General features: G+C 45.0%; 1 protein-coding gene across 11 annotated transcripts in view; it reads right to left on the reverse strand.

The window, feature by feature from the left end:
• LOC130078838 (receptor-type tyrosine-protein phosphatase mu-like) overlaps nt 1-19152 on the reverse strand; it is a 211428-nt gene extending 192276 nt beyond the window's left edge. For all 11 annotated transcript variants that reach the window (XM_056244549.1, XM_056244548.1, XM_056244545.1 and 8 more), the window contains exon 1: nt 18874-19152. In XM_056244549.1, coding sequence (XP_056100524.1) covers nt 18874-19137 — 264 coding nt within the window. In that variant the 5' untranslated portion in view covers nt 19138-19152. The remainder of the gene's footprint in view (nt 1-18873) is intronic.
• Between the last annotated feature and the right edge of the window lie 625 nt (nt 19153-19777).

Below are 19777 nucleotides of genomic sequence, written 5' to 3' on the forward strand. Positions count from 1 at the left end.
TCTGTGAGTGTGTGTGTTGATCTGTGAGTGTGTGTGTGTGTGTGTGTGTGTGTGTGTGTGTGTGTGTGTGTTGATCTGTGAGTGTGTGTGTGTTGATCTGTGAGTGTGTGTGTTGATCTGTGAGTGTGTGTGTGTGTGTGTGTGTGTTGATCTGTGAGTGTGTGTGTTGATCTGTGAGTGTGTGTGTTGATCTGTGAGTGTGTGTGTGTTGATCTGTGAGTGTGTGTTGATCTGTGAGTGTGTGTGTTGATCTGTGAGTGTGTGTTGATCAATGAGTGTGTGTGTTGATCTGTGAGTGTGTGTGTTGATCTGTGAGTGTGTGTGTTGATCTGTGAGTGTGTGTGTGGGTGGGTGTGTGTGACCAACAGCAACAGCAACAGCAACAGTAACAGCAACAGCACCCGTCGTAACTGCCGTCGTAAATGTAGAGAGTTTTCTGACATGATTCTACGTACAGCACTCCTTGTTATGTGTCTGATAACATCTATCAAAGTAGCCTTTAAGCAGGCGATACAAAGTGGTAAAATTTACAGACACCGCCGGCAAGTTCTGGACTCTAACGCTACCCCAGAACATCTATCGTCGGCCTGTCATATTCCATCTACAGAGTTCACGGATTATGAACGATTGCTGACAAAAAATGAATGGATACATTTAGTATCATAGTATCATGAAAGACAATTTAGGAAAGGCCTGGATACTAAGTGATTAGAAGAAAAACAAAACTTTGTACTCACCGGAGATTTCAGGAAGTGGTCAAAGTTGTTTACAATTCTCAACGGGGCTTTCTTCAAAACCGGAATATTTTCCACAAACCGCACAGATGGAGGACAACTTGGACTACCGTTACTCAAGTATGTAGTGCGGATTTTAAGGACTTTGCCACTAGATGATAATGCGCGATCTAAATCGGGCCCTGTTGCAAACCCGGCCGACTGGATTGAAAAACAACTGCGGTACCTGCGGGAGGTGATACAACCAGCGATTGCGTCTGCCACACGACAGCATCAGAGAAATCCTCAAAAGGTAGGAAAAAACAAACTGACCTATTTATGGCAGCACCGTAGATCAAAGGCGATTGACATTATCTTAAATGGCTGCATGTTTCCCATGCCATCGTCAGATCCTGGTAACACTGAGCAAGTGTACAAATATTATCTGAAAAAATGCCAGTCTGGTCCAATTACTAACACGCTTGAATTACCGCCTTGGAATGATGACTTAGAAAATATAATGACTGAGTTGTCGCCACCTACATCGGCGTTTACAATAGAAGAGATTGAGAAAGTAATTGTAAATCTGCCCAATAACAAAGCCAGTGGCTCAGATGGTGTTACTTATGAGAATCTTAAAGTCACACGGCAAACATCTTGCTACATATTGAAAAGCATTTTTAACACCTGTATGATTAATGGTGAAGTCCCTAGTTCATGGAAGGGAATACTCATTCACAGAATACCGAAGAAAGACAATGTACCAGAAGATCCCTCAACATGGAGGGACATTTCTCTATTGCCATCTGTATACAAAGTCTTTATGAAGTGCCTGCTTTCAAGAATATTACCTTGGTTGGTTGATACTGGAATTCTGTCTAACAAACAAAAAGCTTACATTGAGCGACAGGCCATGAATGAGCATGTTTTTTGCTTAAAAACTGCCATTGACGATTTTAAGCACGAATCTGCTAAGCTATACATTGCGTTTCTTGACTTCAGAGATGCCTTTGGCACATTGCCTCATAGGGTCATGATTGAAGCATTGGAAGAGATACAGCTCCCTAAGATCTATGTGGACATAATAAAAGATATATATCGTGATTCCTACCTACAAGTGATCTGTGGAAAAGATCTAACCAGACTAATACCACTGGAGGTAGGAATCAAAACTGGTTGTCCATGGAGTGCCGTAAACTTTATCATTGCAATAAATCAATGGCTAAAATGGCTCTGTGCACATGCCCCACCTCACGTGCTGTCACCCAACCCAGTCCAGGGCTATGCTGATGATGTGGTCGTCGCATCCCGAGATGAAGGCGTGATCAAAAACATGCTGTCATGCACTGACAGATTCCTGATATGGTCTGGCCTACAAGTGAAGCACAGTAAATGTGCAGTTTTCTATGAGAGGAGGCGCGGTGGCAACCGTTGGTACAGATCTAAGGCCGACCAACCCCCCGATTTTACCATCTTAGACCAGCCACTCAGAGTGTACACCAGACACGAGACCTACGACTATCTGGGTCACAAGTTTAACATCGCCGGAGAATGGAGTCTGCAAGTGACTGACATGGCACATCAGTTTATGACCAGACTGGATCTCATTGATGCATCACCACTTCCTGTTACTTTTAAAGTGCAAGCAATAAGAGACGTAGCGTTTTCTAAAATTCAACATCTTTTTGCAAATGTCCATGTTCCGCAAAAGGTATTGCATGAAATGGACAACAAAACCGTAAGCGTGGTTAGGAAATGGCTTTGTCTCAACACACATTCCACAAGATGTTTCATTTTTCAGAAAAGACAGGACGGGGGGCTTGGAGTTCCTCGCTGCATGTGGGAGTACGCCGCCACAAGACAGGCTCACCTCACCAACACGCTGAACTGTGACGACGCCAACGTCAGGCAAATGGCCAGAGCATCCTTATTGCTGGATTTTAAAAGACGGAAGGTGCTACACGCATGCGGTGGGGAAGATAGCTTCCTGGGCTTTAAAAGAAAGACCAATGGAAAGCTAGATGGACGGGCGCAGGGATTCGGTTTGTCATCAGACTGGCCAGACCTTAATGACCTATGCTGGAAGACAGGTACTGAACTGAAGTGGAGCTCTCACGATCGACCTGTAGAGGTCTCTGATGCAGTCGTAGAGGACCCATCTGTCCTCGTGGAAGCCAGGCTGCACCATAACAACACTGTTCACCTGCTCCAGCCTAGAACATCAAGGCAGACTCTCTTGTTTATTCACAGAGCCCAAAATATGGAGTACTGGACCAGTCTGAAACTCCAGGGAAAGTTGGCAAAACTGCCCTGTGCGGACCACTCCGTATCACACTCCATCTACAGCAATGCCACCATCAGTGAGGAGATCCTCATCTTCTGTGTGAAAGCACGTCTGCAGGTTCTTCCTACAAAATACAACCTATCGCTGTGGTTCCCCTCCACCCACTCGCCCCTCTGCATGCTGCATGCCCCCCCTCAACACCTGGAGTCAGTCGCCCACATCATGAACAGTTGCTCAGCACTGAAAGGACTGTATATTGCCGGACATGACAGACTCGTGGACCTCATTGCTGCTCAGATTCCCTGCATGGCTGATGAGCATATTTTTAAACACACTACTGTACAGTCCGAATGGTTCAACTCTCCTGCAAACACTTTCTTAGGAATGGCTAATACGCCCGATATTGTTAACATCTCTCAGAATGGCAAAAAAGTTACACTATTTGAGGTGTCATGTGCATTTGACTTGTTTATGGAGGAGTCTTACTGCTCTAAGACTCTAAAATATCAGTCATTGATATCGACCATTGAGAACCTTGGGTACAGATGCCGACTTATAGTGCTAGTGTTTGGTAGCCTAGGTCATGTACACAGGCTGGCGGTTCGTGGACTTTGTATTGGGGGGATTTCTAAAACAAGGGCCAAACAGTTGGCAAAGTACTGTTCAATCTCAGCAACTATAGGAAGCATGTTTATTTGGAAAAGACGATGTTTCCTGTATCCTTAGAACTCTTAACCCTTAGTAATTCATAACAATGTGCTGATTTGTTTTAATCTGTTGGATTATTCAAAAAACTTGATTCCAAATGAAATTAACTTGTAATGTGGAATCAAATAAAGTATATAAAATGTGTGTGTGTGTGTGTGTTGATCTGTGAGTGTGTGTGTTGATCTGTGAGTGTGTGTGTGTTGATCTGTGAGTGTGTGTTGATCTGTGAGTGTGTGTGTTGATCTGTGAGTGTGTGTGTGTGTTGATCTGTGAGTGTGTGTGTGTTGATCTGTGAGTGTGTGTTGATCTATGAGTGTGTGTGTTGATCTGTGAGTGTGTGTTGATCTGTGAGTGTGTGTGTTGATCTGTGAGTGTGTGTGTGTGTTGATCTGTGAGTGTGTGTGTGTTGATCTGTGAGTGTGTGTTGATCTGTGAGTGTGTGTGTTGATCTGTGAGTGTGTGTGTGTGTTGATCTGTGAGTGTGTGTGTGTTGATCTGTGAGTGTGTGTTGATCTGTGAGTGTGTGTGTTGATCTGTGAGTGTGTGTGTTGATCTGTGAGTGTGTGTGTGTGTGTGTGTGTGTGTGTTGATCTGTGAGTGTGTGTGTGTGTGTGTTGATCTGTGAGTGTGTGTTGATCAATGAGTGTGTGTGTTGATCTGTGAGTGTGTGTGTTGATGTGTTGATCTGTGAGTGTGTGTGTGTTGATCTGTGAGTGTGTGTGTTGATCTGTGAGTGTGTGTGTGTGTGTGTGTGTTGATCTGTGAGTGTGTGTGTTGATGTGTTGATCTGTGAGTGTGTGTGTGTTGATCTGTGAGTGTGTGTGTTGATCTGTGAGTGTGTGTGTGTGTGTGTGTGTGTGTTGATCTGTGAGTGTGTGTTGATCAATGAGTGTGTGTGTTGATCTGTGAGTGTGTGTTGATCTGTGAGTGTCTGTGTTGATCTGTGAGTGTGTGTGTGTGTGTTGATCTGTGAGTGTGTGTGTTGATCTGTGAGTGTGTGTGTGTGTGTGTGTGTGTGTGTGTGTGTGTGTGTTGATCTGTGAGTGTGTGTGTGTGTGTTGATCTGTGAGTGTGTGTGTTGATCTGTGAGTGTGTGTTGATCTGTGAGTGTGTGTGTGTCGATCTGTGAGTGTGTGTGTTGATCTGTGAGTGTGTGTGTGTTGATCTGTGAGTGTGTGTGTTGATCTGTGAGTGTGTGTGTGTTGATCTGTGAGTGTGTGTGTTGATGTGTTGATCTGTGAGTGTGTGTGTGTTGATCTGTGAGTGTGTGTGTTGATCTGTGAGTGTGTGTGTGTGTGTGTGTGTGTGTGTGTGTGTGTGTGTGTGTGTGTGTGTTGATCTGTGAGTGTGTGTTGATCAATGAGTGTGTGTGTTGATCTGTGAGTGTCTGTGTTGATCTGTGAGTGTGTGTGTGTGTTGATCTGTGAGTGTGTGTGTTGATCTGTGAGTGTGTGTGTGTGTGTTGATCTGTGAGTGTGTGTGTGTGTGTTGATCTGTGAGTGTGTGTGTTGATCTGTGAGTGTGTGTTGATCTGTGAGTGTGTGTGTGTTGATCTGTGAGTGTGTGTGTTGATCTGTGAGTGTGTGTGTTGATCTGTGAGTGTGTGTGTGTGTTGATCTGTGAGTGTGTGTGTGTTGATCTGTGAGTGTGTGTGTTGATCTGTGAGTGTGTGTGTTGATCTGTGAGTGTGTGTGTGTTGATCTGTGAGTGTGTGTTGATCTGTGAGTGTGTGTGTTGATCTGTGAGTGTGTGTGTTGATCTGTGAGTGTGTGTGTTGATCTGTGAGTGTGTGTGTTGATCTGTGAGTGTGTGTGTTGATCTGTGAGTGTGTGTGTGTGTGTGTGTGTTGATCTGTGAGTGTGTGTGTGTTGATCTGTGAGTGTGTGTGTTGATCTGTGAGTGTGTGTGTTGATCTGTGAGTGTGTGTGTGTTGATCTGTGAGTGTGTGTGTGTTGATCTGTGAGTGTGTGTTGATCAATGAGTGTGTGTGTTGATCTGTGAGTGTGTGTGTTGATCTGTGAGTGTGTGTGTTGATCTGTGAGTGTGTGTGTTGATCTGTGAGTGTGTGTTGATCTGTGAGTGTGTGTGTTGATCTGTGAGTGTGTGTGTTGATCTGTGAGTGTGTGTGTTGATCTGTGAGTGTGTGTGTTGATCTGTGAGTGTGTGTGTGTTGATCTGTGAGTGTGTGTGTTGATCTGTGAGTGTGTGTGTTGATCTGTGAGTGTGTGTATTGATCTGTGAGTGTGTGTGTTGATCTCTGAGTGTGTGTGTTGATCTGTGAGTGTGTGTGTGTTGATCTGTGAGTGTGTGTGTTGATCTGTGAGTGTGTGTGTTGATCTGTGAGTGTGTGTGTTGATCTGTGAGTGTGTGTGTTGATCTGTGAGTGTGTGTGTGTGTGTTGATCTGTGAGTGTGTGTGTGAGTGTGTGTGTTGATCTGTGAGTGTGTGTGTTGATCTGTGAGTGTGTGTGTGTTGATCTGTGAGTGTGTGTGTTGATCTGTGAGTGTGTGTGTTGATCTGTGAGTGTGTGTGTGTGTTGATCTGTGTGTGTGTGTGTGTGTGTGTGTGTGTGTGTGTGTTCATCTGTGAGTGTGTGTGTGTGTGTGTTGATCTGTGAGTGTGTGTGTTGATCTGTGAGTGTGTGTGTTGATCTGTGAGTGTGTGTGTTGATGTGTTGATCTGTGAGTGTGTGTGTTGATCTGTGAGTGTGTGTGTTGATCTGTGAGTGTGTGTGTTGATCTGTGAGTGTGTGTGTGTTGATCTGTGAGTGTGTGTTGATCTGTGAGTGTGTGTGTTGATCTGTGAGTGTGTGTGTGTGTTGATCTGTGAGTGTGTGTGTGTGTGTGTGTGTGTGTGTGTGTGTTGATCTGTGAGTGTGTGTGTGTGTGTTGATCTGTGAGTGTGTGTGTTGATCTGTGAGTGTGTGTGTTGATCTGTGAGTGTGAGCGTTGATCTGTGAGTGTGTGTGTGTGTGTGTGTTGATCTGTGAGTGTGTGTGTGTGTGTGTTGATCTGTGAGTGTGTGTTGATCAATGAGTGTGTGTGTTGATCTGTGAGTGTGTGTGTTGATGTGTTGATCTGTGAGTGTGTGTGTGTTGATCTGTGAGTGTGTGTGTTGATCTGTGAGTGTGTGTGTGTGTGTGTGTGTGTTGATCTGTGAGTGTGTGTGTTGATGTGTTGATCTGTGAGTGTGTGTGTGTTGATCTGTGAGTGTGTGTGTTGATCTGTGAGTGTGTGTGTGTGTGTGTGTGTGTGTGTGTGTGTTGATCTGTGAGTGTGTGTTGATCAATGAGTGTGTGTGTTGATCTGTGAGTGTGTGTGTTGATCTGTGAGTGTGTGTGTTGATCTGTGAGTGTGTGTGTGTGTGTGTGTTGATCTGTGAGTGTGTGTGTGTTGATCTGTGAGTGTGTGTGTTGATCTGTGAGTGTGTGTGTTGATCTGTGAGTGTGTGTGTGTTGATCTGTGAGTGTGTGTGTGTTGATCTGTGAGTGTGTGTTGATCTGTGAGTGTGTGTGTTGATCTGTGAGTGTGTGTGTTGATCTGTGAGTGTGTGTGTTGATCTGTGAGTGTGTGTGTGTTGATCTGTGAGTGTGTGTGTTGATCTGTGAGTGTGTGTGTGTGTGTGTGTGTGTGTGTGTTGATCTGTGAGTGTGTGTGTGTTGATCTGTGAGTGTGTGTGTTGATCTGTGAGTGTGTGTGTTGATCTGTGAGTGTGTGTGTGTTGATCTGTGAGTGTGTGTGTGTTGATCTGTGAGTGTGTGTGTTGATCTGTGAGTGTGTGTGTGTTGATCAATGAGTGTGTGTGTTGATCTGTGAGTGTGTGTGTTGATCTGTGAGTGTGTGTGTTGATCTGTGAGTGTGTGTGTTGATCTGTGAGTGTGTGTGTTGATCTGTGAGTGTGTGTTGATCTGTGAGTGTGTGTGTTGATCTGTGAGTGTGTGTGTTGATCTGTGAGTGTGTGTGTGTGTGTGTGTGTGTTGATCTGTGAGTGTGTGTGTGTGTGTGTTGATCTGTGAGTGTGTGTTGATCAATGAGTGTGTGTGTTGATCTGTGAGTGTGTGTGTTGATGTGTTGATCTGTGAGTGTGTGTGTGTTGATCTGTGAGTGTGTGTGTTGATCTGTGAGTGTGTGTGTGTGTGTGTGTGTGTTGATCTGTGAGTGTGTGTGTTGATGTGTTGATCTGTGAGTGTGTGTGTGTTGATCTGTGAGTGTGTGTGTTGATCTGTGAGTGTGTGTGTGTGTGTGTGTGTGTGTTGATCTGTGAGTGTGTGTTGATCAATGAGTGTGTGTGTTGATCTGTGAGTGTGTGTTGATCTGTGAGTGTCTGTGTTGATCTGTGAGTGTGTGTGTGTGTGTTGATCTGTGAGTGTGTGTGTTGATCTGTGAGTGTGTGTGTGTGTGTGTGTGTGTGTGTGTGTGTGTGTTGATCTGTGAGTGTGTGTGTGTGTGTTGATCTGTGAGTGTGTGTGTTGATCTGTGAGTGTGTGTTGATCTGTGAGTGTGTGTGTGTCGATCTGTGAGTGTGTGTGTTGATCTGTGAGTGTGTGTGTGTTGATCTGTGAGTGTGTGTGTTGATCTGTGAGTGTGTGTGTGTTGATCTGTGAGTGTATGTGTTGATGTGTTGATCTGTGAGTGTGTGTGTGTTGATCTGTGAGTGTGTGTGTTGATCTGTGAGTGTGTGTGTGTGTGTGTGTGTGTGTGTGTGTGTGTGTGTGTGTGTTGATCTGTGAGTGTGTGTTGATCAATGAGTGTGTGTGTTGATCTGTGAGTGTCTGTGTTGATCTGTGAGTGTGTGTGTGTGTTGATCTGTGAGTGTGTGTGTTGATCTGTGAGTGTGTGTGTGTGTGTTGATCTGTGAGTGTGTGTGTGTGTGTTGATCTGTGAGTGTGTGTGTTGATCTGTGAGTGTGTGTTGATCTGTGAGTGTGTGTGTGTTGATCTGTGAGTGTGTGTGTTGATCTGTGAGTGTGTGTGTTGATCTGTGAGTGTGTGTGTGTGTTGATCTGTGAGTGTGTGTGTGTTGATCTGTGAGTGTGTGTGTTGATCTGTGAGTGTGTGTGTTGATCTGTGAGTGTGTGTGTGTTGATCTGTGAGTGTGTGTTGATCTGTGAGTGTGTGTGTTGATCTGTGAGTGTGTGTGTTGATCTGTGAGTGTGTGTGTTGATCTGTGAGTGTGTGTGTTGATCTGTGAGTGTGTGTGTTGATCTGTGAGTGTGTGTGTTGATCTGTGAGTGTGTGTGTGTGTGTGTGTGTTGATCTGTGAGTGTGTGTGAGTTGATCTGTGAGTGTGTGTGTTGATCTGTGAGTGTGTGTGTTGATCTGTGAGTGTGTGTGTGTTGATCTGTGAGTGTGTGTGTGTTGATCTGTGAGTGTGTGTTGATCAATGAGTGTGTGTGTTGATCTGTGAGTGTGTGTGTTGATCTGTGAGTGTGTGTGTTGATCTGTGAGTGTGTGTGTTGATCTGTGAGTGTGTGTTGATCTGTGAGTGTGTGTGTTGATCTGTGAGTGTGTGTGTTGATCTGTGAGTGTGTGTGTTGATCTGTGAGTGTGTGTGTTGATCTGTGAGTGTGTGTGTGTTGATCTGTGAGTGTGTGTGTTGATCTGTGAGTGTGTGTGTTGATCTGTGAGTGTGTGTATTGATCTGTGAGTGTGTGTGTTGATCTCTGAGTGTGTGTGTTGATCTGTGAGTGTGTGTGTGTTGATCTGTGAGTGTGTGTGTTGATCTGTGAGTGTGTGTGTTGATCTGTGAGTGTGTGTGTTGATCTGTGAGTGTGTGTGTTGATCTGTGAGTGTGTGTGTGTGTGTTGATCTGTGAGTGTGTGTGTGAGTGTGTGTGTTGATCTGTGAGTGTGTGTGTTGATCTGTGAGTGTGTGTGTGTTGATCTGTGAGTGTGTGTGTTGATCTGTGAGTGTGTGTGTTGATCTGTGAGTGTGTGTGTTGATCTGTGAGTGTGTGTGTGTGTTGATCTGTGAGTGTGTGTGTGTGTGTGTGTGTGTGTGTGTGTGTGTGTGTGTGTGTGTGTTCATCTGTGAGTGTGTGTGTGTGTGTGTTGATCTGTGAGTGTGTGTGTTGATCTGTGAGTGTGTGTGTTGATCTGTGAGTGTGTGTGTTGATGTGTTGATCTGTGAGTGTGTGTGTTGATCTGTGAGTGTGTGTGTTGATCTGTGAGTGTGTGTGTTGATCTGTGAGTGTGTGTGTGTTGATCTGTGAGTGTGTGTTGATCTGTGAGTGTGTGTGTTGATCTGTGAGTGTGTGTGTGTGTTGATCTGTGAGTGTGTGTGTGTGTGTGTGTGTGTGTGTGTGTGTGTGTGTGTTGATCTGTGAGTGTGTGTGTGTGTGTTGATCTGTGAGTGTGTGTGTTGATCTGTGAGTGTGTGTGTTGATCTGTGAGTGTGAGCGTTGATCTGTGAGTGTGTGTGTGTGTGTGTGTGTGTGTTGATCTGTGAGTGTGTGTGTGTGTGTGTGTGTTGATCTGTGAGTGTGTGTTGATCAATGAGTGTGTGTGTTGATCTGTGAGTGTGTGTGTTGATGTGTTGATCTGTGAGTGTGTGTGTGTTGATCTGTGAGTGTGTGTGTTGATCTGTGAGTGTGTGTGTGTGTGTGTGTGTTGATCTGTGAGTGTGTGTGTTGATGTGTTGATCTGTGAGTGTGTGTGTGTTGATCTGTGAGTGTGTGTGTTGATCTGTGAGTGTGTGTGTGTGTGTGTGTGTGTGTGTGTGTTGATCTGTGAGTGTGTGTTGATCAATGAGTGTGTGTGTTGATCTGTGAGTGTGTGTGTTGATCTGTGAGTGTGTGTGTTGATCTGTGAGTGTGTGTGTGTGTGTGTGTGTTGATCTGTGAGTGTGTGTGTGTTGATCTGTGAGTGTGTGTGTTGATCTGTGAGTGTGTGTGTTGATCTGTGAGTGTGTGTGTGTTGATCTGTGAGTGTGTGTGTGTTGATCTGTGAGTGTGTGTTGATCTGTGAGTGTGTGTGTTGATCTGTGAGTGTGTGTGTTGATCTGTGAGTGTGTGTGTTGATCTGTGAGTGTGTGTGTGTTGATCTGTGAGTGTGTGTGTTGATCTGTGAGTGTGTGTGTGTGTGTGTGTGTGTGTTGATCTGTGAGTGTGTGTGTGTTGATCTGTGAGTGTGTGTGTTGATCTGTGAGTGTGTGTGTTGATCTGTGAGTGTGTGTGTGTTGATCTGTGAGTGTGTGTGTGTTGATCTGTGAGTGTGTGTGTTGATCTGTGAGTGTGTGTGTGTTGATCAATGAGTGTGTGTGTTGATCTGTGAGTGTGTGTGTTGATCTGTGAGTGTGTGTGTTGATCTGTGAGTGTGTGTGTTGATCTGTGAGTGTGTGTGTTGATCTGTGAGTGTGTGTGTTGATCTGTGAGTGTGTGTGTGTTGATCTGTGAGTGTGTGTGTTGATCTGTGAGTGTGTGTGTTGATCTGTGAGTGTGTGTATTGATCTGTGAGTGTGTGTGTTGATCTCTGAGTGTGTGTGTTGATCTGTGAGTGTGTGTGTGTTGATCTGTGAGTGTGTGTGTTGATCTGTGAGTGTGTGTGTTGATCTGTGAGTGTGTGTGTTGATCTGTGAGTGTGTGTGTGTGTTGATCTGTGAGTGTGTGTGTGTGTGTGTGTGTGTGTGTGTGTGTGTGTGTGTGTGTGTGTTCATCTGTGAGTGTGTGTGTGTGTGTGTTGATCTGTGAGTGTGTGTGTTGATCTGTGAGTGTGTGTGTTGATCTGTGAGTGTGTGTGTTGATGTGTTGATCTGTGAGTGTGTGTGTTGATCTGTGAGTGTGTGTGTTGATCTGTGAGTGTGTGTGTTGATCTGTGAGTGTGTGTGTGTTGATCTGTGAGTGTGTGTTGATCTGTGAGTGTGTGTGTTGATCTGTGAGTGTGTGTGTGTGTTGATCTGTGAGTGTGTGTGTGTGTGTGTGTGTGTGTGTGTGTGTGTGTGTGTGTTGATCTGTGAGTGTGTGTGTGTGTGTTGATCTGTGAGTGTGTGTGTTGATCTGTGAGTGTGTGTGTTGATCTGTGAGTGTGAGCGTTGATCTGTGAGTGTGTGTGTGTGTGTGTGTGTGTGTTGATCTGTGAGTGTGTGTGTGTGTGTGTGTGTTGATCTGTGAGTGTGTGTTGATCAATGAGTGTGTGTGTTGATCTGTGAGTGTGTGTGTTGATGTGTTGATCTGTGAGTGTGTGTGTGTTGATCTGTGAGTGTGTGTGTTGATCTGTGAGTGTGTGTGTGTGTGTGTGTGTTGATCTGTGAGTGTGTGTGTTGATGTGTTGATCTGTGAGTGTGTGTGTGTTGATCTGTGAGTGTGTGTGTTGATCTGTGAGTGTGTGTGTGTGTGTGTGTGTGTGTGTGTGTTGATCTGTGAGTGTGTGTTGATCAATGAGTGTGTGTGTTGATCTGTGAGTGTGTGTGTTGATCTGTGAGTGTGTGTGTTGATCTGTGAGTGTGTGTGTGTGTGTGTGTGTTGATCTGTGAGTGTGTGTGTGTTGATCTGTGAGTGTGTGTGTTGATCTGTGAGTGTGTGTGTTGATCTGTGAGTGTGTGTGTGTTGATCTGTGAGTGTGTGTGTGTTGATCTGTGAGTGTGTGTTGATCTGTGAGTGTGTGTGTTGATCTGTGAGTGTGTGTGTTGATCTGTGAGTGTGTGTGTTGATCTGTGAGTGTGTGTGTGTTGATCTGTGAGTGTGTGTGTTGATCTGTGAGTGTGTGTGTGTGTGTGTGTGTGTGTGTGTTGATCTGTGAGTGTGTGTGTGTTGATCTGTGAGTGTGTGTGTTGATCTGTGAGTGTGTGTGTGTTGATCTGTGAGTGTGTGTGTGTTGATCTGTGAGTGTGTGTGTTGATCTGTGAGTGTGTGTGTGTTGATCAATGAGTGTGTGTGTTGATCTGTGAGTGTGTGTGTTGATCTGTGAGTGTGTGTGTTGATCTGTGAGTGTGTGTGTTGATCTGTGAGTGTGTGTGTTGATCTGTGAGTGTGTGTTGATCTGTGAGTGTGTGTGTTGATCTGTGAGTGTGTGTGTTGATCTGTGAGTGTGTGTGTGTGTGTGTGTGTGTTGATCTGTGAGTGTGTGTGTGTGTGTGTTGATCTGTGAGTGTGTGTTGATCAATGAGTGTGTGTGTTGATCTGTGAGTGTGTGTGTTGATGTGTTGATCTGTGAGTGTGTGTGTGTTGATCTGTGAGTGTGTGTGTTGATCTGTGAGTGTGTGTGTGTGTGTGTGTGTGTTGATCTGTGAGTGTGTGTGTTGATGTGTTGATCTGTGAGTGTGTGTGTGTTGATCTGTGAGTGTGTGTGTTGATCTGTGAGTGTGTGTGTGTGTGTGTGTGTGTGTTGATCTGTGAGTGTGTGTTGATCAATGAGTGTGTGTGTTGATCTGTGAGTGTGTGTTGATCTGTGAGTGTCTGTGTTGATCTGTGAGTGTGTGTGTGTGTGTTGATCTGTGAGTGTGTGTGTTGATCTGTGAGTGTGTGTGTGTGTGTGTGTGTGTGTGTGTGTGTGTGTTGATCTGTGAGTGTGTGTGTGTGTGTTGATCTGTGAGTGTGTGTGTTGATCTGTGAGTGTGTGTTGATCTGTGAGTGTGTGTGTGTCGATCTGTGAGTGTGTGTGTTGATCTGTGAGTGTGTGTGTGTTGATCTGTGAGTGTGTGTGTTGATCTGTGAGTGTGTGTGTGTTGATCTGTGAGTGTATGTGTTGATGTGTTGATCTGTGAGTGTGTGTGTGTTGATCTGTGAGTGTGTGTGTTGATCTGTGAGTGTGTGTGTGTGTGTGTGTGTGTGTGTGTGTGTGTGTGTGTGTGTTGATCTGTGAGTGTGTGTTGATCAATGAGTGTGTGTGTTGATCTGTGAGTGTCTGTGTTGATCTGTGAGTGTGTGTGTGTGTTGATCTGTGAGTGTGTGTGTTGATCTGTGAGTGTGTGTGTGTGTGTTGATCTGTGAGTGTGTGTGTGTGTGTTGATCTGTGAGTGTGTGTGTTGATCTGTGAGTGTGTGTTGATCTGTGAGTGTGTGTGTGTTGATCTGTGAGTGTGTGTGTTGATCTGTGAGTGTGTGTGTTGATCTGTGAGTGTGTGTGTGTGTTGATCTGTGAGTGTGTGTGTGTTGATCTGTGAGTGTGTGTGTTGATCTGTGAGTGTGTGTGTTGATCTGTGAGTGTGTGTGTGTTGATCTGTGAGTGTGTGTTGATCTGTGAGTGTGTGTGTTGATCTGTGAGTGTGTGTGTTGATCTGTGAGTGTGTGTGTTGATCTGTGAGTGTGTGTGTTGATCTGTGAGTGTGTGTGTTGATCTGTGAGTGTGTGTGTTGATCTGTGAGTGTGTGTGTGTGTGTGTGTGTTGATCTGTGAGTGTGTGTGAGTTGATCTGTGAGTGTGTGTGTTGATCTGTGAGTGTGTGTGTTGATCTGTGAGTGTGTGTGTGTTGATCTGTGAGTGTGTGTGTGTTGATCTGTGAGTGTGTGTTGATCAATGAGTGTGTGTGTTGATCTGTGAGTGTGTGTGTTGATCTGTGAGTGTGTGTGTTGATCTGTGAGTGTGTGTGTTGATCTGTGAGTGTGTGTTGATCTGTGAGTGTGTGTGTTGATCTGTGAGTGTGTGTGTTGATCTGTGAGTGTGTGTGTTGATCTGTGAGTGTGTGTGTTGATCTGTGAGTGTGTGTGTGTTGATCTGTGAGTGTGTGTGTTGATCTGTGAGTGTGTGTGTTGATCTGTGAGTGTGTGTATTGATCTGTGAGTGTGTGTGTTGATCTCTGAGTGTGTGTGTTGATCTGTGAGTGTGTGTGTGTTGATCTGTGAGTGTGTGTGTTGATCTGTGAGTGTGTGTGTTGATCTGTGAGTGTGTGTGTTGATCTGTGAGTGTGTGTGTTGATCTGTGAGTGTGTGTGTGTGTGTTGATCTGTGAGTGTGTGTGTGAGTGTGTGTGTTGATCTGTGAGTGTGTGTGTTGATCTGTGAGTGTGTGTGTGTTGATCTGTGAGTGTGTGTGTTGATCTGTGAGTGTGTGTGTTGATCTGTGAGTGTGTGTGTTGATCTGTGAGTGTGTGTGTGTGTTGATCTGTGAGTGTGTGTGTGTGTGTGTGTGTGTGTGTGTGTGTGTGTGTGTGTGTGTGTTCATCTGTGAGTGTGTGTGTGTGTGTGTTGATCTGTGAGTGTGTGTGTTGATCTGTGAGTGTGTGTGTTGATCTGTGAGTGTGTGTGTTGATGTGTTGATCTGTGAGTGTGTGTGTTGATCTGTGAGTGTGTGTGTTGATCTGTGAGTGTGTGTGTTGATCTGTGAGTGTGTGTGTGTTGATCTGTGAGTGTGTGTTGATCTGTGAGTGTGTGTGTTGATCTGTGAGTGTGTGTGTGTGTTGATCTGTGAGTGTGTGTGTGTGTGTGTGTGTGTGTGTGTGTGTGTGTGTGTGTTGATCTGTGAGTGTGTGTGTGTGTGTTGATCTGTGAGTGTGTGTGTTGATCTGTGAGTGTGTGTGTTGATCTGTGAGTGTGAGCGTTGATCTGTGAGTGTGTGTGTGTGTGTGTGTGTGTGTTGATCTGTGAGTGTGTGTGTGTGTGTGTGTGTTGATCTGTGAGTGTGTGTTGATCAATGAGTGTGTGTGTTGATCTGTGAGTGTGTGTGTTGATGTGTTGATCTGTGAGTGTGTGTGTGTTGATCTGTGAGTGTGTGTGTTGATCTGTGAGTGTGTGTGTGTGTGTGTGTGTTGATCTGTGAGTGTGTGTGTTGATGTGTTGATCTGTGAGTGTGTGTGTGTTGATCTGTGAGTGTGTGTGTTGATCTGTGAGTGTGTGTGTGTGTGTGTGTGTGTGTGTGTGTTGATCTGTGAGTGTGTGTTGATCAATGAGTGTGTGTGTTGATCTGTGAGTGTGTGTGTTGATCTGTGAGTGTGTGTGTTGATCTGTGAGTGTGTGTGTGTGTGTGTGTGTTGATCTGTGAGTGTGTGTGTGTTGATCTGTGAGTGTGTGTGTTGATCTGTGAGTGTGTGTGTTGATCTGTGAGTGTGTGTGTGTTGATCTGTGAGTGTGTGTGTGTTGATCTGTGAGTGTGTGTTGATCTGTGAGTGTGTGTGTTGATCTGTGAGTGTGTGTGTTGATCTGTGAGTGTGTGTGTTGATCTGTGAGTGTGTGTGTGTTGATCTGTGAGTGTGTGTGTTGATCTGTGAGTGTGTGTGTGTGTGTGTGTGTGTGTTGATCTGTGAGTGTGTGTGTGTTGATCTGTGAGTGTGTGTGTTGATCTGTGAGTGTGTGTGTTGATCTGTGAGTGTGTGTGTGTTGATCTGTGAGTGTGTGTGTGTTGATCTGTGAGTGTGTGTGTTGATCTGTGAGTGTGTGTGTGTTGATCAATGAGTGTGTGTGTTGATCTGTGAGTGTGTGTGTTGATCTGTGAGTGTGTGTGTTGATCTGTGAGTGTGTGTGTTGATCTGTGAGTGTGTGTGTTGATCTGTGAGTGTGTGTGTTGATCTGTGAGTGTGTGTGTGTTGATCTGTGAGTGTGTGTGTTGATCTGTGAGTGTGTGTGTTGATCTGTGAGTGTGTGTATTGATCTGTGAGTGTGTGTGTTGATCTCTGAGTGTGTGTGTTGATCTGTGAGTGTGTGTGTGTTGATCTGTGAGTGTGTGTGTTGATCTGTGAGTGTGTGTGTTGATCTGTGAGTGTGTGTGTTGATCTGTGAGTGTGTGTGTTGATCTGTGAGTGTGTGTGTTGATCTGTGAGTGTGTGTGTGTGTTGATCTGTGAGTGTGTGTGTGAGTGTGTGTGTTGATCTGTGAGTGTGTGTGTTGATCTGTGAGTGTGTGTGTGTTGATCTGTGAGTGTGTGTGTTGATCTGTGAGTGTGTGTGTTGATCTGTGAGTGTGTGTGTTGATCTGTGAGTGTGTGTGTGTGTTGATCTGTGAGTGTGTGTGTGTGTGTGTGTGTGTGTGTGTGTGTGTGTGTTCATCTGTGAGTGTGTGTGTGTGTGTGTTGATCTGTGAGTGTGTGTGTTGATCTGTGAGTGTGTGTGTTGATCTGTGAGTGTGTGTGTTGATGTGTTGATCTGTGAGTGTGTGTGTTGATCTGTGAGTGTGTGTGTTGATCTGTGAGTGTGTGTGTGTTGATCTGTGAGTGTGTGTTGATCTGTGAGTGTGTGTGTTGATCTGTGAGTGTGTGTGTGTGTGTTGATCTGTGAGTGTGTGTGTGTGTGTGTGTGTGTGTGTGTGTGTGTGTGTGTGTGTGTGTGTGTTGATCTGTGAGTGTGTGTGTGTTGATCTGTGAGTGTGTGTGTTGATCTGTGAGTGTGTGTGTTGATCTGTGAGTGTGTGTGTGTTGATCTGTGAGTGTGTGTGTGTTGATCTGTGAGTGTGTGTTGATCTGTGAGTGTGTGTGTTGATCTGTGAGTGTGTGTGTTGATCTGTGAGTGTGTGTGTTGATCTGTGAGTGTGTGTGTGTTGATCTGTGAGTGTGTGTGTTGATCTGTGAGTGTGTGTGTTGATCTGTGAGTGTGTGTATTGATCTGTGAGTGTGTGTGTTGATCTCTGAGTGTGTGTGTTGATCTGTGAGTGTGTGTGTTGATCTGTGAGTGTGTGTGTTGATCTGTGAGTGTGTGTGTTGATCTGTGAGTGTGTGTGTTGATCTGTGAGTGTGTGTGTGTTGATCTGTGAGTGTGTGTGTTGATCTGTGAGTGTGTGTGTTGATCTGTGAGTGTGTGTATTGATCTGTGAGTGTGTGTGTTGATCTCTGAGTGTGTGTGTTGATCTGTGAGTGTGTGTGTGTTGATCTGTGAGTGTGTGTGTTGATCTGTGAGTGTGTGTGTTGATCTGTGAGTGTGTGTGTTGATCTGTGAGTGTGTGTGTTGATCTGTGAGTGTGTGTGTGTGTTGATCTGTGAGTGTGTGTGTGAGTGTGTGTGTTGATCTGTGAGTGTGTGTGTTGATCTGTGAGTGTGTGTGTGTTGATCTGTGAGTGTGTGTGTTGATCTGTGAGTGTGTGTGTTGATCTGTGAGTGTGTGTGTTAATCTGTGAGTGTGTGTGTTGATCTGTGAGTGTGTGTGTTGATCTGTGAGTGTGTGTGTTGATCTGTGAGTGTGTGTATTGATCTGTGAGTGTGTGTGTTGATCTCTGAGTGTGTGTGTTGATCTGTGAGTGTGTGTGTGTTGATCTGTGAGTGTGTGTGTTGATCTGTGAGTGTGTGTTGATCTGTGAGTGTGTGTATGAGTGTGTGTGTTTATCTGTGTGAGTGTGTGTGTTGATCTGTGAGTGTGTGTGCTGATCTGTGAGTGTGTGTGTGTGTGTTGATCTGTGAGTGTGTGTATGAGTGTGTGTGTTGATCTGTGTGAGTGTGTGTGTTGATCTGTGAGTGTGTGTGCTGATCTGTGAGTGTGTGTGTTGATCTGTGAGTGTGTGTGTTGATCTGTGAGTGTGTGTGCTGATCTGTGAGTGTGTGTGTTGATCTGTGAGTGTGTGTGTTGATCTGTGAGTGTGTGTGTTGATCTGTGAGTGTGTGTGTTGATCTGTGAGTGTGTGTGTATGTTGATCTGTGACGTGTTTCCCTCTCTCAGACCCAGTTCATTATCTCCTCACGAGGCTCCTCAAGTGTCCATATGTTCGGGGCGGTGGAGTCTGGCAGCCGAGCGTCTCACACGAGTGTGTGTGTAGGTGTGTGTGTGTCGAGAGTGACGGGACACGGAAATAATTAATGAGATGCGCAGCAGCCTTTCACTGTGGCTCCGATAGCACTGCGCGATTAATCCGGTTTCTGATCGCGATTACGATACGCCACGATTACAAAAGAAAAGTCCACCCGCATTATGATGATGTGTTTGGTGCGAATCGTGACTACTTTAGAGAACCGGCACAACAGGAACTACGAGCATAAAACGTTGTTACGTTGTAAATTAGTAGGTCACGAAAATAAATGTAAAATACCAATAAATAAAATGTTCGCTGAGAAGGTTCTGCATGCGGGTCTGATGTTCATTATCAGGTCTTGTTAGTATTGTTTATTCATTGTTGTTTCCAGATCCCCGAAATGCCACTTTTCTTTCACTTTGTGTTATTTTGTACTTTGTGGGAATTTTTAAATGACTGTGGTGGCTCACACCATCATTGTATTAACAAGAACTAGTTTGTTATGGGGTCAATTTAAGGATTTTTAGATATTTGGAGTGGAAACCAGACAAAAATACAGTTTTTGTGTTCATCACGGTAGAAATCATGTGATCACCTGGTAGTAGTTGGGCCAGAAGGTGCTGACGGCGAGCTCCACCTGGGTCCACTTCTGCAGGGCGGGACCGGACGCGTTCCACACCGGCACTCCCAGAGGACTGTTGTTCTCCCGGACGTAGATGTAGAGCTGGCCGGGGCTGGACGCCTCTCGACCCGCACCGTAATACTGGAATATGACGCAGTGTGTGTCGTTCTCCTTAAACTGGGGCATGAAGAGCTGAGCTTTCTGTCCCGAGAACCTTCCAGAGGCGTTCGCCATCATGAACACAGAGTCTGCGGAGAGGGAACGACAGGTACAAGCTATAAACACTGACACTGGCTTCGTTTACATGCAACCAATCATCCGCTAGTAACGGACTGACGGCTCAATCGCACTGAAAGCTTCATGTAAAACACCTTAATCGATCCGATTGAGCTCGATCCCAATGAGATTTCGATCGGATTGAAAGGAGTGTTTATTTCTTTTATAATCCGTTCGAAATAGCGTAATGACGTAGCAATAGCGACTTAGAAATAGCGACGTAGAAATAGCGTAATGACGTTGAAATAGCGCAATGACGTTGAAATAGCGTAATGACGTTGAAATAGCGTAATGACGTAGCAATAGCGTAATGATGTAGAAATAGCGTAATGACGTTGAAATAGCGTAATGACGTAGAAATAGCGCAATGACGTAGAAATAGCGTAATGACGTAGAAATAGCGTAATGAAGTTGAAATAGCGTAATGACGTAGAAATAGCGCAATGACGTTGAAATAGCGTAATGACGTTGAAATAGCGTAATGACGTAGCAATAGCGTAATGACGTAGAAATAGCGTAATGACGTTGAAATAGCGCAATGACGTAGAAATAGCGCAATGACGTAGAAATAGCGTAATGACGTAGAAATAGCGTAATGACG

Source organism: Rhinichthys klamathensis, unplaced genomic scaffold, assembly GCF_029890125.1.
Source record: "Rhinichthys klamathensis goyatoka isolate OS25496 unplaced genomic scaffold, OSU_Roscu_1.1 h1tg001002l_1, whole genome shotgun sequence".
NCBI classification, from domain to species: Eukaryota; Metazoa; Chordata; class Actinopteri; order Cypriniformes; family Leuciscidae; genus Rhinichthys; species Rhinichthys klamathensis.